The sequence below is a fragment of the Miscanthus floridulus genome, chromosome 1 (genome assembly GCF_019320115.1).
Source record: "Miscanthus floridulus cultivar M001 chromosome 1, ASM1932011v1, whole genome shotgun sequence".
NCBI classification, from domain to species: domain Eukaryota; kingdom Viridiplantae; phylum Streptophyta; class Magnoliopsida; order Poales; family Poaceae; genus Miscanthus; species Miscanthus floridulus.
Window position 1 is genome coordinate 42079115 of NC_089580.1, and position 15057 is coordinate 42094171.

General features: G+C 50.5%; 2 protein-coding genes across 2 annotated transcripts; both read right to left on the minus strand.

The window, feature by feature from the left end:
• Positions 1-4651: 4651 nt before the first annotated feature.
• On the minus strand, positions 4652-10228 carry LOC136498899 (probable pterin-4-alpha-carbinolamine dehydratase, chloroplastic). The gene is made up of 2 exons (XM_066494629.1): positions 9716-10228; positions 4652-5114 (listed from the first exon to the last, which is right to left on the minus strand). The coding sequence occupies exons 1-2, from the start codon at positions 10007-10009 to the stop codon at positions 4764-4766; spliced, it is 645 nt and encodes a 214-aa protein (XP_066350726.1). The 5' UTR covers positions 10010-10228; the 3' UTR covers positions 4652-4763.
• A 226-nt stretch (positions 10229-10454) lies between these two features.
• On the minus strand, positions 10455-13480 carry LOC136498783 (non-specific phospholipase C1-like). The gene is made up of 3 exons (XM_066494558.1): positions 12225-13480; positions 11342-11518; positions 10455-11097 (listed from the first exon to the last, which is right to left on the minus strand). The coding sequence occupies exons 1-3, from the start codon at positions 13357-13359 to the stop codon at positions 10781-10783; spliced, it is 1629 nt and encodes a 542-aa protein (XP_066350655.1). The 5' UTR covers positions 13360-13480; the 3' UTR covers positions 10455-10780.
• Between the last annotated feature and the right edge of the window lie 1577 nt (positions 13481-15057).

The window sequence follows — 15057 nt, forward strand, 5'->3', positions numbered from 1 at the left end:
AAAGGAGCAGAAAGTAGAGGTGAGCTGCATGGAGTTCGAGTTTGCAGGGATGCACCAGTGGTATCCCATTTGCTGTTTGCAGATGACTCTCTAATCTTAATGCAGGCGAATAAGGAAAACGCAGATAACCTGAATAGCTTGCTTGATCGCTACTGTGTAAATTCGGGACAGAAAGTTAGTGATGAGAAGTGCAGCATATTCTTCAGTGAAAATACAGATGTAACAGTCAAGGCAGAGGTTTGCGAAGCTCTCAATATTGTTACTGAGTCACTGAGCGATAAATACCTTGGACTGCCAGCATTGGTAGGGATAGACCGCAGTGACAGTTTTCAACATCTGATTGATAGAGTTCGAGCTAAAACAAAGGGCTGGAAGGAGAAGCTCTTAAGCATGGGGGTAAGGAAATTTTGATAAAGTCCATTGCTCAAGATGTGCCTGTTTTTGCGATGATGGTGTTCAAAATCCCAAAAAACATATGCAAAGGGATGTCAGACGCCATATCTCAATTCTGGTGGGGTGATGACGATGACCATAAAAGAATTCATTGGAAGGATTGGTGAAAATTATGCATACCAAAGAAAAGGGGAGGTATGGGTTTTAGAGATCTGGAAAGTTTCAATCGGGCTCTGCTAGCTAAGCAAGTGTGGAGGTTACTGCTTGAACCAGATTCTTTATGTGCGCAAGTTTTGCGAGCAAGATACTACCCTGATGGAAAACTCTTGAATGAAAAGCAGAAAAGTGGAAGCTCATACACTTGGCAGAGTATTTTGGCAGGTTTGGAGTGCTTCAGAAAGGGATATATTTGGAGAGTTGGAGATGGGTCCCAAATTAAAATTTGGGAGGATAGCTGGATTCCAGCAAGTCACAACCTAAAAGTATTAACACCAAGGGGGAACAATTTGCTTACTACAGTTGATGAACTTATTAACCCAATCACTGGGACGTGGGATGAGAAGTTGATCAAGGACCTGTTCTGGACAGTGGATGCAAACAGGATTCTGCAGATCCCACTTGTGCAAGGAAGAGAGGATGTAGTAGCCTGGCACCATAACCGAAACGGGTATTTCTCAGTCGGATCAGCGTACCATATCCAGTGGTTACATAAGTTTGGTGCAAATAGGGTGAATCAGCAAGCGAGTGGCGTGGGTGATGAGAAAGTGTGGTCAAAACTATGGAAATTAGATATCCCTGCGAAGATCAAAATTTTCGGCTGAAGGGTGTTGCATGGCCTCCTACCTTGTCGTGGGATCCTGGCAAATCGCCATATTGGAAATTTGGGCAGCTGTCCAGCCTGCCAAGAGGGATGTGAAGATATAAAACATGTTCTTTTCACCTGTAACCGAGCAAAGGAAATTTGGCGATTGCTTGGAGTGACAAACAATATTCAAAATTTGTTGCAGGTTGATTGGTCGGGATCAGTAGTGGTGGCGGAGATGATCAAAGCATCAAAACAGCTAGATGCATTGAATCATGTAGGATTGACAGAATTAATCCTAACTGGTGGTTGGTATTTGTGGTGGGAACGCAGGAAGCTTGTCCATGGTGATACTGTTCAAAATCCGACAAGATCGGCAATGGCAATTGCAACGCTGACGACCAACTATCAAAGAGCAGTAAAGAAGACGGCTAAAAAAAGGAGGGCTGGAAGAAACCACCGGAAGGCAACTTATTGCTAAATATGGATGCAAGCTACAATCAGGACCGGGGCATCGGTAGTACAGGCGCTGTAATCAGGGACTCCAGTGGTTCTTTCATAGCTGCTGCTGCACGATTCATTGAACATGTGCAAGATGCACCGATGGCAGAGGCAATGGCACTCAGGGAGGGGCTGTTACTAGCACAACAGATAGGATGCAGCCGGCTCATGATTCAGTCAGATTGCTTGGAGGTGGTCGAAACGATGAAGCAGGATGGCATCTCTGCAACAGCTAGTGCTCCGGTATATGATGAATGCTCCCAACTGTGGCAAGACTTTGTATCTATTTCTATTGAACATTGTAATGGGGAAGCCAACAAAGTAGCCCACGAAGTAGCTAGATTATCAATGGCATCGAAGCTATCTTGTAATTGGGTCGATGAACCCCATAGTTTTATACTAGAAGCCTTGGTGAATGATGTAACTCTGTTCGGAGATTAATAAAGTGCGCCAAATGGCTTCCCTAAAAAAAAAGGGTCAGCGTCCCTCGAGTGAGCCGTCGCATCGCAGCCTCCTTGCCGCCGCCGACATGCTGCAACTCCGAAATCGCCTCCTCTCTCTGCTCCGCGCCGCCTCAACGCGACACTCCCCAATCCACCCCCGCGCATCGCGCCTCCTCTCCACCTCCACCACCCTCCCCGCGGCCTTCTCCCTCGAGGACTACCTCGTCGCTGCCTGCGACCTCGCCCCAGCCCAAGCCCGCGAGGTGTCCAAGAAGTTGTCCCGCGAGTTATTATCCATTGGATCCAGGAGATCATTGGATGAGCTCTCCTACTCCCGTCTCAACTCCGCCTCCAACCCTGATTCTATCCTCGCCTTGCTCTCCCGGCCTCTCCCGCGCTGACATCGCCGTCGTCTCCGCGGACCCGCTGCTCCTCCGTGCTTCCGTGAAGAACATCGCCCCCCACCTTCTTGCTCTCCGCGACCGCGTCGGTCTGTCCGTTCCCCAGATCACTCGCTTCCTCATGGTCAGCTCACGCACTCTCCGCAAGGGTGACGTCTGTTTCAGGCTCGAGTTCTTCATCTCCTTCTATGGCTCGTTTGAACAGGTCCTGGTGGCCGCAAAGAGGAACATGGCCCTCCTCACGGCGAGCCTTGAGAGGTTAATCAAGCCTAACATAGCTTTGCTTCGTCAGTGGGGTGTTCGAGATATTACCAAGCTGACTTCAATCAGCCCGTGCTTGCTTGCGTTCAGCCCGGAACACGTGAAGGAGGTTCTGCTACGGGCGGAAGAACTTAGGGTGCCACCCACTTCGCGGATGTTCAGGCATGTGGTGGCGGTCCTCCCTAGGAATTCCAAAGAGGAGGTCGCTGCCAAGCTTGAGTTCTTTAAGAGGACTCTTGGTTGTTCTGAGTCAGAGCTTTCCACTGCAGTGTCCAAGAAGCCAGCTATATTAGGATTATCTGACGAGATTCTTCTTTGCAAGATTGAATTCCTTGTCAATGAGGCTTTAATGGAGCCACGGTACATTGTGGAAAGGCCTGTCCTGCTCACATACAGCCTGGAGAAGAGGCTAGTGCCACGGCATTTTGTCATGAAGGTCCTGCAGGAAAAGGGATTGCTGAGTACCAATATGAACCTTTTCACATTTACTCAATTTGGAGAGGAAACTTTCAAATTGAGATTCATCGACTGTTACAAGGACTCTGTTCCTGACCTTGCAGATGCTCATGCTACAACTGGTGCTGGTATTGTGCCCTCTAGAGTACAATTTTTGCATCTCCTTTTGTGTTTTAGGTGGATGGTGGAACTGTTCATGCTCATTGCCTCATTGGAAGATGTCCACTGTGCAGGCCTTCTCAATTTTGTTTTCTGCAATAGAATCACCGGTGATCTCTGACAGCTCATAGACCTGCTATTATGATTTCTGTACTAGAATTATCGGTGATCTCTGACTGCTCATAGTCCAAATTTAAGTTATGGTTATTTATGGAGGAGCTGGGTTTGAATTCTTCTAGAGATTTAATCCGCGGGTTTGTTAGTTTCTTGTTCTGCCTAGCACATGGCTGAAGGTTATCCTTAAGTTACTGTTTCTTCTGTAGATAAGTCTGTATTTGAGAATTTATTATGCTATTTATAATCTGACAGTATCTGCTTTTCCTTGTATCTAATCATTTTTTGTTAGCATGTTTTATTCCAACTGATGTTTTACATAGGTCTCACACTCTCACTAGCTGAATGGATTTTTTTTTCTACTGGTGCCTACATTGTACTTGAGTGAGGCTGAACTAGTGGTTTCCTGGTATTGACCTAAAGTGCTACTTAGAAGAAACTCTTTGAAACAATTATGTAAAGCCGGTGTTGTAAGGGCCAACAAAATATTGTAAGAAATGTTTTGGCCTTTTGGGTGCCATGGACCTCTGCCCATGTGCAAAAGAAATGTTTTCAGCTCTCTGTTACTTGAGGGTGACGACTTCATACGAGAGGATACTAATTTGTTTGTTCTTTCATATTGTTCCTAAATCTAAGTCTCAAAATCGTTTATTACCAGTTTTTTAGGTTTGTGCTGTTAAGGAGTTTCTCTCTAAACATTTCTAGTTTTATGGTATGTATATGATAGATAGCAGGAATGATGCTTGTTTATAAGGTTCTTCTTCATATATGTCATACTATGCATTCTGGGTTACCCACAGTGAATGGTTGTTTCTGCACTAAGTAAAATTTCTGTCCTTGAAATTTTGAAATAAGAAACACATAATAACATCTTTGCAGTATTGTTCCAATCAAAATTAAACACAGTCGACCTAAGTAAATTATCTGATGATCAGTAACCCTACCTTCCAGACATCAGTTTTCCACATTCTCAACAGCCCATGCTTGGCATGAAGATGCCAGACATCAGTTTTCAGACATTCTCAACGGCCCATGCTTGACATGAAGATGCCCATGTTTAGGGTCCTCACTCTCCAGGTGCTGAAACCATCTGGCAATTTCTCATTTGTTTGGAAAGAGATTTAAGTTCAGAGAGGAATGAATCTTTCCCGCGTGTTCATTCGTTCGGTACACAAAATTCAAGGAAAACACTAGGAGACAGGAAGGGATGAGAATCGATCGATCATCAACCGCTCATGCCCACGCTCGCTTCTTTGGGATAAGATCGAGCGTCTTGACTTTATCTATCCTGGCGGCGACGATGGAGTCGTTGACGGTGAGGCTGTCGCCGGCGGCAGAGGGCGTGGAGAGCTCGGCTGTCACCTGGTTGGGGGCCTCGAACACCAGGGCCGCCGGGGCGTGGTCGGCGCCGTCGAGCGCGGCCTTGATCCTGGCAATGAGCTCCTGGCCGCAGTGCTCGTCACGCACCTTCCAGACGCACTGCAGCCGCACGGGCCGCTGCTCGTCGCCTTCGCCGTCGGAGAGGACCAGCCTCCAGCCGACGACCTTGAAGAGGAGCCTGCGCGCGTCGTCGAGGGAGAGCGGCTCTGTTGTAATCCTAGCTTACCTTGGACCAGCTCATAGTTATCGGCCTAGATTAGAATAAGAAGAAGAGCCCAATCCTAACCAGGTTGAGCGCATCAGTTAGTTGGAGCCAGATGCATGCTGCGTTCATGCAGTGGCCTCCCGTTTTCTTAGTTTCTGTAGAGTAGTGGAGGTAATGCAGTGGCCTCCCGTTTTCTTAGTTTCTGTAGAGTAGTGGAGGTACTCGACATGCTCTCGACTGTGGGATGGCGCGGTCCAGTCGGAGGTCATGGGGAGCGCAGCGTCGTGGCGCGAAGTGCGCTCAAACATTGTACGTTTATATCAATAGTCAGAAAACGTCGCAAGTAGGTCACGGGGAGGCTCAAGGCGGTTGACGACGGGCACGACACCGGTGGAGGTTCAAGCTCTTCCACGGCGCGCCTCAACAACACAGAGGAGGAGCTAGTGGCGCGGGTGGTGTCCCGGCTGTAGCTCTCAGGCGAGGGCGGTTCCGGAGCTGGGCGGCCTCCACCGTCCAAGCAATGGCGCGGCCGCGGTGGTGGCTCGTCCCAAGGCGGTGGAAGAGGTGGTGGCTCCAAGCCACCCGCCGGCGGCGATGGCAAGAAGAAGAAGATCGCCGACGATGAATGTGCCTACTGCGGCAAAACGGGCCATTGGGCTCGCGAATGCCGCAAAAAGAAACACGACGAGGTGGCCCATGCGGCCCAAGTGGAGGAGGAGCCCAAAGAAGGGGCGCTGCTGTTGGGGGTGACGTCGCTGACCGTCATTCATTCCCCAACCTCGCTGCCGTCATACACTCCATCGCTGTAGTCATCTGAGGGCGCACTCTCCGTCAAGATCGAGGGCGGGGGGAGTGCTACATGGGCTCTTGCCGAGGCGGAGCCGGAGCCCATGGCGCACGTGGCTCTGGTGTCCGCTGTGGTGGCAGATGCATCCGCATCCTCGTCGCAGGAGCGCCAGGCGGTCCACCTCGAGGAGAGCAAGTTGTTCGTCCAGCTTGGCGAGAACGGTGGCAACGGGCGGACTTGGTGGATCCTCAACACGGGGGGGGGGGACGAATCACATGACCGGGGAGCGGTCTGCTTTCTCCGACATCGACACCGGCGTGCATGGTACAGTCCGGTTTGGGGACGGCTCCGTCGTCGAGATCGAGGGGCGTGGAACCATCTTGTTCAGCTGCAAGACCAGGGAGCACCAGAGGCTCGCCGGCGTCTACCTCATCCCCAAGCTGACGACGAACATCATAAGCCTCAGGCAACTAGATGAGGATCGGTACAAGGTCCTAATCAAGGATGGGATCCTACGCATTTGGGATCAACGCCGGCATCTTCTGGCGAAGGTGCAGCGCTCGGCGAACCGGCTGTACACCCTCGACCTCAGCATCTGTGCGCCGGTGTATCTCGCCGCACACGCCGACAACGTCGCCTGGAAGTGGCATGCGAGGTACGGTCACCTTGGTTTCCAAGGGCTCAAGCTGCTGTCCAGGAAGGAGATGGTCCGAGGGCTCCTGGCGATCGACCACGTGGAGCAGGTGTGCGAGAGCTGCCTCGCCGGGAAGCAACGTCATCAGTCGTTCCTAGCGGTGAGCAGATTCTGCACGCCGCGTTCCCTGGAGCTCGTGCACGTGGATCTCTGCGGGCCGATCATGCCGGAGACACCGGGCGGCAAGCGCATGTTCCTGCTTGTCGTGGATGACAGGAGCCGGTACATGTGGCTGATCCTGCTGGCGTCCAAGGATCAAGCTGCTGCTGCGATTATACAATTGCAGAAGCGTCTGGAGGTGGAAGCTAGAGAGAAGCCGGGCACGCTGTGCACCGACCGTGGCGACGAGTTCACGGTGCAGGCGTTCGTTGACCACTGCGCCGATCACGGGGTCCAGCGACACTTCACCGCGCCGTACACGCCTCAGCAAAATGGCGTGGTGGAGCGGCGCAACCAAACTGTGCTAGGGATGGCCCGCAGCATGATGAAGGCAATGAACGCGCCCGGATGGCTCTGGGGTGAGGTGGTGAGCACCGCCATCTTCGTGCTGAACAGATCGCCTACGCGGAGTGTGGAGGGGAAGACGCCTTACGAAGTCTGGTATGGCCCTAAACCGGCTGTGCACTTCTTTCGCACCTTCGGTTGTGTTGCCCATGTGAAGGTCACCGGTGGACACCAGCGTAAGCTGGACGATCGTAGCACACCCATGGTGTTCATCGACTACGAGCCCAGTTCGAAGGCGTACAGGTTCTATAATCCGAGCACGGAGCGTGTTCACATATCGCGAGATGCGGTGTTTGAAGAAGGAAGGGCCTGGAGCTAGGGAGACAAGGCGGCGAGCATGGCTCCGAGGGAGCCATTCATCGTGGAGTATGTGACGTTGTCTTCCCAGGGCAGCAGGCACGTGCTGCAGTCACCAGCGACATCAGCGACACCAGCACAGGAAGTTGTTTCAGCGGGTTCGCCTACACCAGGAACACCTGCAGGAGTGGAATTCGCATCCCCACCACTGGGGGAGCTGGACCTCGACACCGACCACGACGACGAGGCGCCACTCCGGTTCAGAACACTGGAGAACGTTCTGGGACCGGTGGCTACTCCGGAGCTTACTGATCAGGAGCTGGATGGCGAACTCATGCTCGCCGTGGATGACGAGCCCGCCACGTTCGAGGACGCACGTGGCGACGAACACTGGAGGAAGGCCATGATGGAGGAGATGGCCTCCATAGAAGAGAACAGCACCTGGGCACTCTCTGATCTACCCCCAGACCATCGCCCGATCGGTCTGAAATGGGTGTTCAAGCTCAAGCGCAATGAACAAGGGGAGATCATCAAGTACAAAGCCCGACTCGTTGCAAAAGGCTATGTCCAGCAGCACGGAATTGATTTTGACGAGGTATAAGCTCCTGTTGCTCGAATGGAATCAATTCGAACCCTTCTTGCAGTGGCTGCACAGGAAAATTGGCTTGTCCATCACATGGATGTCAAGTCGGCTTTTCTCAATGGGGAGCTCAAGGAGGAAGTCTATGTCCGGCAGCCGCCAGGCTTCACTGCTGCTAGGCATGAAGGCAAGGTGCTCAAGCTAAAGAAGGCGTTGTATGGGCTCCACCAAGCTCCCAGAGCGTGGAACATCAAGCTTGATCATAGCCTGCGCAAGCTCGGTTTCAAGAGGTGTGCAAATGAGTACGGCATGTACACAAGGGGAGCTGCAACGTCGCGGGTGGTGGTGGGTGTCTATGTTGATGACCTCATCATCATAGGTGCGACACACATGGACGTTGAAGCATTCAAGAAGGAGATGCAGCGGCTGTTCCGGATGAGCGACCTTGGTCTTCTCTCTTACTATCTGGGAATCGAAGTGAAACAGAGAAAGAACTTCATCTCACTGGGGCAGGCCACCTATGCAAAGAAGCTGCTCGACAAGGCGGGTCTGACCGGTTGCAACCCGTGTCAGACTCCTATGGAAGTCCGCTTGAAGCTATCAACCAAGAGCACCACGCCGAAGGTGGATGCTACTGAGTACCGAAGCTTGATCGGCAGCTTGCGGTATCTGATCCATACACGTCCAGATATAACCTTTGCAGTGGGATACCTGAGCAGGTTCATGGAGACACCACGCAAGGAGCACCTGGTTGCTGTAAAGCGTTTGTTGCGATATATCGCAGGCACGGTGGAATTTGGCATACTCTACTCCAAGGTCGCCAGTGGTGGCGACAACAAGCTGACGGGGTACAGTGACAGTGATTTGGGGGGAGATGTCGATGAACGGAGGTGCACAGCAGGAGTAATCTTCTTCCTCGGGGACAAGCCGATCTCATGGCAATCCCAGAAGCAGAAATCAGTGGCACTCTTCACCTGTGAAGCTGAGTACATGGCCGGTGCACTTGCGGCATGCCAGGCTACGTGGCTCACCCGGCTGCTGACAAACATCATCGGTGTTCAAGTTCAGCCGTCGAAACTGAAGATGGACAGTCAGTCCGCCATCGCGCTGAGCAAAAATCCCGTGCTTCACGACAGGAGTAAGCACATTGATACACGCTTTCATTTCATTCGTGACTGCATGGAGGACGGGAGGATTTGCCTAGACTACGTGAGCACTCAACAATAGCTCGCTGACGTCTTGACGAAGTCTCTTGGGCGAGGAAGCTTCTACGAACTGCGTACCAAGATTGGCGTCGCCAAGTTGAGCTGATCCGAGTAAGTCTTAGGGGGAGAAATGTTGTAATCCTAGCTTGGACCAGCTCATAGTTATCGGCCTAGATTAGAATAAGGAGAGCCCAATCCTAACCAGATTGAGCGCGTCAGTTAGTTGGAGCCAGATGCATACTGCGTTCATGCAGTGGCCTCCCGTTTTCTTAGTTTCTGCATAGTAGTGGAGGTATTCGACATGCTCTTGGTCGTGGGATGGCGCGGTCCAGTCGGAGGTCATGGGGAGTGCAGCGTCGTGGCGCGAAGTGCGCTCAAACATTGTATGTTTATATCAATAGAGTCCGAAAACATCGTAAGTAGTGCGCGGCACAAAAACACTCTTGAGTTCATGTGTGTTCTTCTGAGTTTCTGGTGTGCAGTTAGTGTGCTCGACTTGTATCCGGCGAGGGGCGCCAGGCAGCGTGGACGACAGGCTCCGCGTTGGGCTGCAGAGGCAGGCTTGCCAGGGAGAGCGCGGAGAGGGTGGGGATGAGGATCTGGTGGAGCGTGTCCACGTTGCCCAGCACCTTCTCCCCAAACTGGCTCTCAATCTCCTCCGGGAAGGGGTCGCGCGCGCCAAGGTCGCCCAGCAGGTCGGCCATCGCCACCACGCAGCCGCGCGGCTTCCTGCTCCGGTGAGGCCGGAGGAAGCTTGCGCTGCTGCAGCGGCATGTGGCGGCCGCGGGTGCAGCTGCTGACGGGGCGAGGGAGAGCCTGAGCGCCATTGAATTTGGTGGAAACGGACAACGGAGCAATGGATGGCTGGCAGTAGCAGTAGCTGGGAATGGATAGTGGCCAGGTCTGCCTTCTTAAACCTCTTGTCGTCTTCTTCCAGCTTCTAGTCCCTTCTGCAACTCCAACGCCACTCATTCTTGTCACATTTAGTACTTCCTGCTTCTATTCGCTGTGCTCTAGCAGCATGTTCGGTTGGCTGGTTGATTTTGTGAAGAAGTACTACTGGCTGGTTTGTGTGAAAGAAAAATATTGTTCTGACTGAAAATTTACAATAATTTACGACAAGCCACAGCCAAGGCTTCTGGCTAGGAGCCGTCAGCCCTCATGTGCGGATATCAATCAAACAGATTAATTTGTTTACGAATAGTTCAATTCTGAATACATACACATAGTCACTTGCATATCACAGCACTGAGCTTTGAGGGCACATAAACATACTGTTTAAGTAACATATTATACATTACACCAAAGTGCAGTTCAACTGCTTTACAAGCAGGTACAGTACAGACTGAATAGGTACAATTCCACAATGCTTTAGAAATCCCCACTGACATATACTGTATCAGAATCCAGATGTCCAATATCACGACGTCTATTTACAAAACCATGCTGTCTGTTACATGATGCTATCATATCATATTTGCACTACACCACCATGAGGTAGGCTCTCTTACCACGTTACAAAAGAGCTCTGATTCACCGACAGCTGAATCAGAGTGAATGTCAATGTGTAATTTATGGGCAGACTGTGGAACAATCTATTAGAGCTCTGATGATAAACCAGAGGACATGGAGGCCCTACTGGTGAGAGCGGGCCTCATCGTCACCAAAGCAGATTCATTTGCACCGGCTCTCAAAGCAATCCGACCAGCTTCCAGGAATCTGGCGACAGCATCCTCTGCGTAGCGGTTCGCTTTCCCAACAGTCATGGTCCTGCCAATATCTGGGTACGTGTTCAGTACATGATCACCGTTAAGCTGCGAGGCAAGTTGAATCAACTCCACTTGAAATTCTGAGAGTGATGAATCTTCCTTGGGACCAAATGGTCGCAGTGACTTTGTGACCTCTGGGAGCTTCTCTGTTTGGGAGAAAAAAGAATGTCTAGTTAGGACCCTAGTAAAATTGATCATTCAAGTATAGCTGTCCACGTGAACACTACCCATTGATAACTCCAGGAGCAGAACATGCTACAGCATTAGTTGACCTTCGTTTTTGTTAAAAGTTCATTGATAAAGTACCGACGTGGCAGGTATAGTACCAAAAATGTCATAATTGTTGTTTCATTGCCATAACACATATACCAAACTACCATAAATACATACCTGGACAGTCAGTTCTTGGTGTTTTCCTGATTTTAAAGTAGTTCTCAAAGGTCCCAGCCCATGCATCTCTCTTTGTCAGAAAGTTAGAATGTAAATTGAATAGCTTCTTTACTGTTGCAGGAATGGACGAATGCTCATATTGTGAGGTTTCCTGTGGACCATTTGGTTCATGGATCACTGCAGAAATGAAAAGTAAGGTGTGAATTCTGCTGGTGAAAACATGCAGCTCAATATTGGAAGCATAATTTCCTGATGAATAGGTTCAGCAAATGTTTAAAATTCCTAATTTTGTTAACATTAATATAAGGATAATCAAAACACAGAGATAGCATAACAATAGCATAAAAGGCAGCTCAGTCCTCTTTCATGAGAATGGTCATTGAAATGCTACTTACATAAGTTACATCTAACAAACTCTCCACATGGACTACTGCTTGCCAGACATATAGGATGTCTCCACCATAACACAAGTCGATGTAGGAAGTCTGAATTTTATTCACATAGTTGCTAAATTCTTTGCAGTGCTACTTCCCATACATGTATTAAACCTCGAAGCTGAAAGACTAAACTCATTTGTTCATCAACTACAGGAAAATTACAGCATCCTCTACACTGAATGTTTCTGCACTAAGTTTACAGTGAAGTTGTCCTTATAAAATGTTGATAAGAATCCAATCCAATGACATTAAAATATTTGTACTATCGCTTCAATCAAATAAAATGCAAGCTGACCTTGAAAATTAGTTCCTACCTGAAGCTAATTTAAATCAATAGTACCCATTGCCAGGCATCAAAATTTTCAGAATTCTATTGAACTTTTGTTTCTCAGTATGACATGCTTTACTGTCAGCAAAATTAAGAATTCAACGCAAGAAGTACTCACCAGTGCCCTTCTCGATCCAAGGTGAGATGAGAAAGGTGGGAACACGCACCCCAAGCCGTTCAAACTTGAAGTAGTATGGATCAGGCCCAACTATTCCATCAGGCTGGGGCACTCCAACGACCGGCGTAGGTACATGGTCATAGAATCCACCATGCTCATCATATGTGATAATCAGGGCCGTCTCGTTCCACTGCGGACTGGCCCTCAGTGTCTCATACACCTCTTTAACGAACCTCTGTCCCCTTGCCACATCATGTGATGGATGATCATCGTTTGCTGGGAACATCTCGCAATCGAAGTACCTCTGCTCAATCACCACATAATTTGGCAGCTTCCCCAACTTGGCGTGCAGCTTGAACTTGAGGCTGTACTGGTGGAACTTGACGAGGTGCTTCAGGCGGCGGAGGCTTTGGTAGAAGAGCGTGGCTGGGATGTTCTGGTAGTAGATGCCAAAAGACAAGCCGTTCTCCTCGAGGCTGTCAAAGATGGTCTTCTGCGGGAAGCCATGGATGAGGTCCTTGCGGGCGTTGAAGGTGAGGCCGTGGGATGTCGCCGAGTGGACGAACAGGCGGTTGGGTTGCGTGGAGGTGGGCACGGAGGCGAACCAGCGGTCGAACACGGCGAACTCGTCGGCGAGGGAGGCGTAGACGGGGACGGCGTTCTGCTTGAACCCGCTCATGACATTCTGCGGCATGCCGAGGCCCATGCCGCGCGCGTTCTGCGCGAAGCCGGACATGGGGGGCGGCACCGCGGAGGTGTCGGCAGAGCCGAAGACCTGCTCCCGGATGTCCTCGAAGCCGTGGCCGGGGTCGGAGTCGACGTAGCCGGCCTCGTCGGTGACGAAGATCTCCGGGGAGGAGGGGTCGGAGGCGTTGAGGCGGTTGGACTCGCGGCCCGTGAGGCCGTCGATGTCGGGGCGGGTGCGGCGGAGCCAGCCGAGGATGTGGTCGAAGCTGCGGTTCTCCATCACCACCACCACCACCGTCTTGACCGGGGAGTAGATCTCGTGCTTTCGCCGGCGGCGCTTCAGCCCGCGGTGGTGCGCGTCCAGGCAGTGCCCGGATACGACCAGCGCCAGCAGCAGGAGCGCCACGAGGAGGCGCGTCCCAGGGACGTGGCGGGCCGCGGCGGCCATCGCGCCGGACCGGGAGATAGGTCTTCGCCTTCGGCGGCGGCGGGTAGGGTTGGTGCGCTTGCTGTTCAGTTGAATTGATGAGCTCTCTGTTTTTTTTTTTTTTTTCCTTTTTCAATTTAAGCAGTTGCTTTGCTTTGGCGAGCGGGCGGCGGCGGCGATTTTTTTAATCCTTTCCGATTTTACCCCGTGGGCGTTGGGGTCGGGAAGGTGGTTAGTGAAAGCGGACAGGTGGGTCCCGTTAGGTGCCGTCCGTGGACCCACACGTCATGGGGAGGGAGCTCGGTTCGCGGAGAGCACGGTGCTTGCCGCGAGGCGCGCACCAAGGCTGTCAGCGAATGTGAGACGGAGCAGTGGGACCGCTAGGCATCTGGTCCCACCGATCATTGGGTTATTAGGCTGGTCGTTTTTGTTTGCCTGCAAATGGTCTTTACCTGCTGGGAAAAGCATACGCCACGTCTCGAGAAAGAAATGTGCTCACCGCTCAGGCTCAGCAGGCAGATTTTTCTTGTTTTGCTGTGGGCTACGCTAATGCGACAAGAGCCACACGCTTGCGCACTTTGAATTTTGACCGACTGCAGTCCCGTATTTTAAACGCAAATTGACATCGATTGTGTTGATATTTATCTGCTTCTGCACTCTTTGGAGATTGGGTTGCAGCAAGTGGTTCTGTGATTGTCTAGAATTTTACTGGCACACTGCTCTAGAATTTTACTAGCATAGTGCTCCTAACAGATACTCCTATTGTCTTAGGACCTGTTTGATCACGGATCGATTGTTAGAGCAAGACTAATAATACAGCCGGCTTGCTGGCGGTTAGGTTTCTTGCAGCTTTCTTTCAGCCCACTCATATAGTAGTTAGCTCTTTATAGTTAATATATGGCCCATTTGTCTCTCTCACAGACTTTCTTGGTTCTTGTGCCTAAGCCGGCGGTAAGCTTACAGCCCGCTTCTCCTCTCTCTCCTCCACCTCAGCATTTAGTCGGCTTACAGCCTACTATTATACTTGCTCTTATAGACCAGATAATACATAAGATTATTCTAATAATTATGATTATGGAATATAATAATTAGTGTTTGGTTTAATGATTAGGGTGATTAATTATGATAGGTTAAAGTGAGAAATTCCTATTTTATCCTTTATGGTATGACAAGTTAAGCAATCAGTTGGACTTTTAGCGTCCATAAATCCTCTCCAACCTAAGTCATATAACCGATCTTGTTTGGATCAAAATTTGATTATGTAATCCGATTATTATAATCGGAGGGGTATCAAAACATATAATACTGTGTGTTGAAGCATTTAAAAATTATATATCGAAATTAAGGAATTTGAAGGACAATATGTCTGTGTCAAAATTATGTGCTATTATATCTTCACTTTCCTTTTTTTGTACAAGTTAAACAACACATCTTTTAACCATGTCATCGTTATCGATATTAGGGATACCCAAAGTAAAAAACTTAGCGCCCACGCTGACTTTTCCAGATGGCTCAAGACATATTAAAATATCTCGCCCGACCCCAAGGTCGCGGGCTCCGTCTCGCCCGACCTCGAGGCCACGGGCTCCGTCTCGCGCCGACCCCTTGGGTGGGGCTCCATCTCGCCCAACCCTAAGGACCCGAGTTCCGTCTCACCCAAGGCCGCGGGCTCCGTCTTGCCCAACCCCTTGGGTGCGGGCTTCATCTCGCCCGACTCGA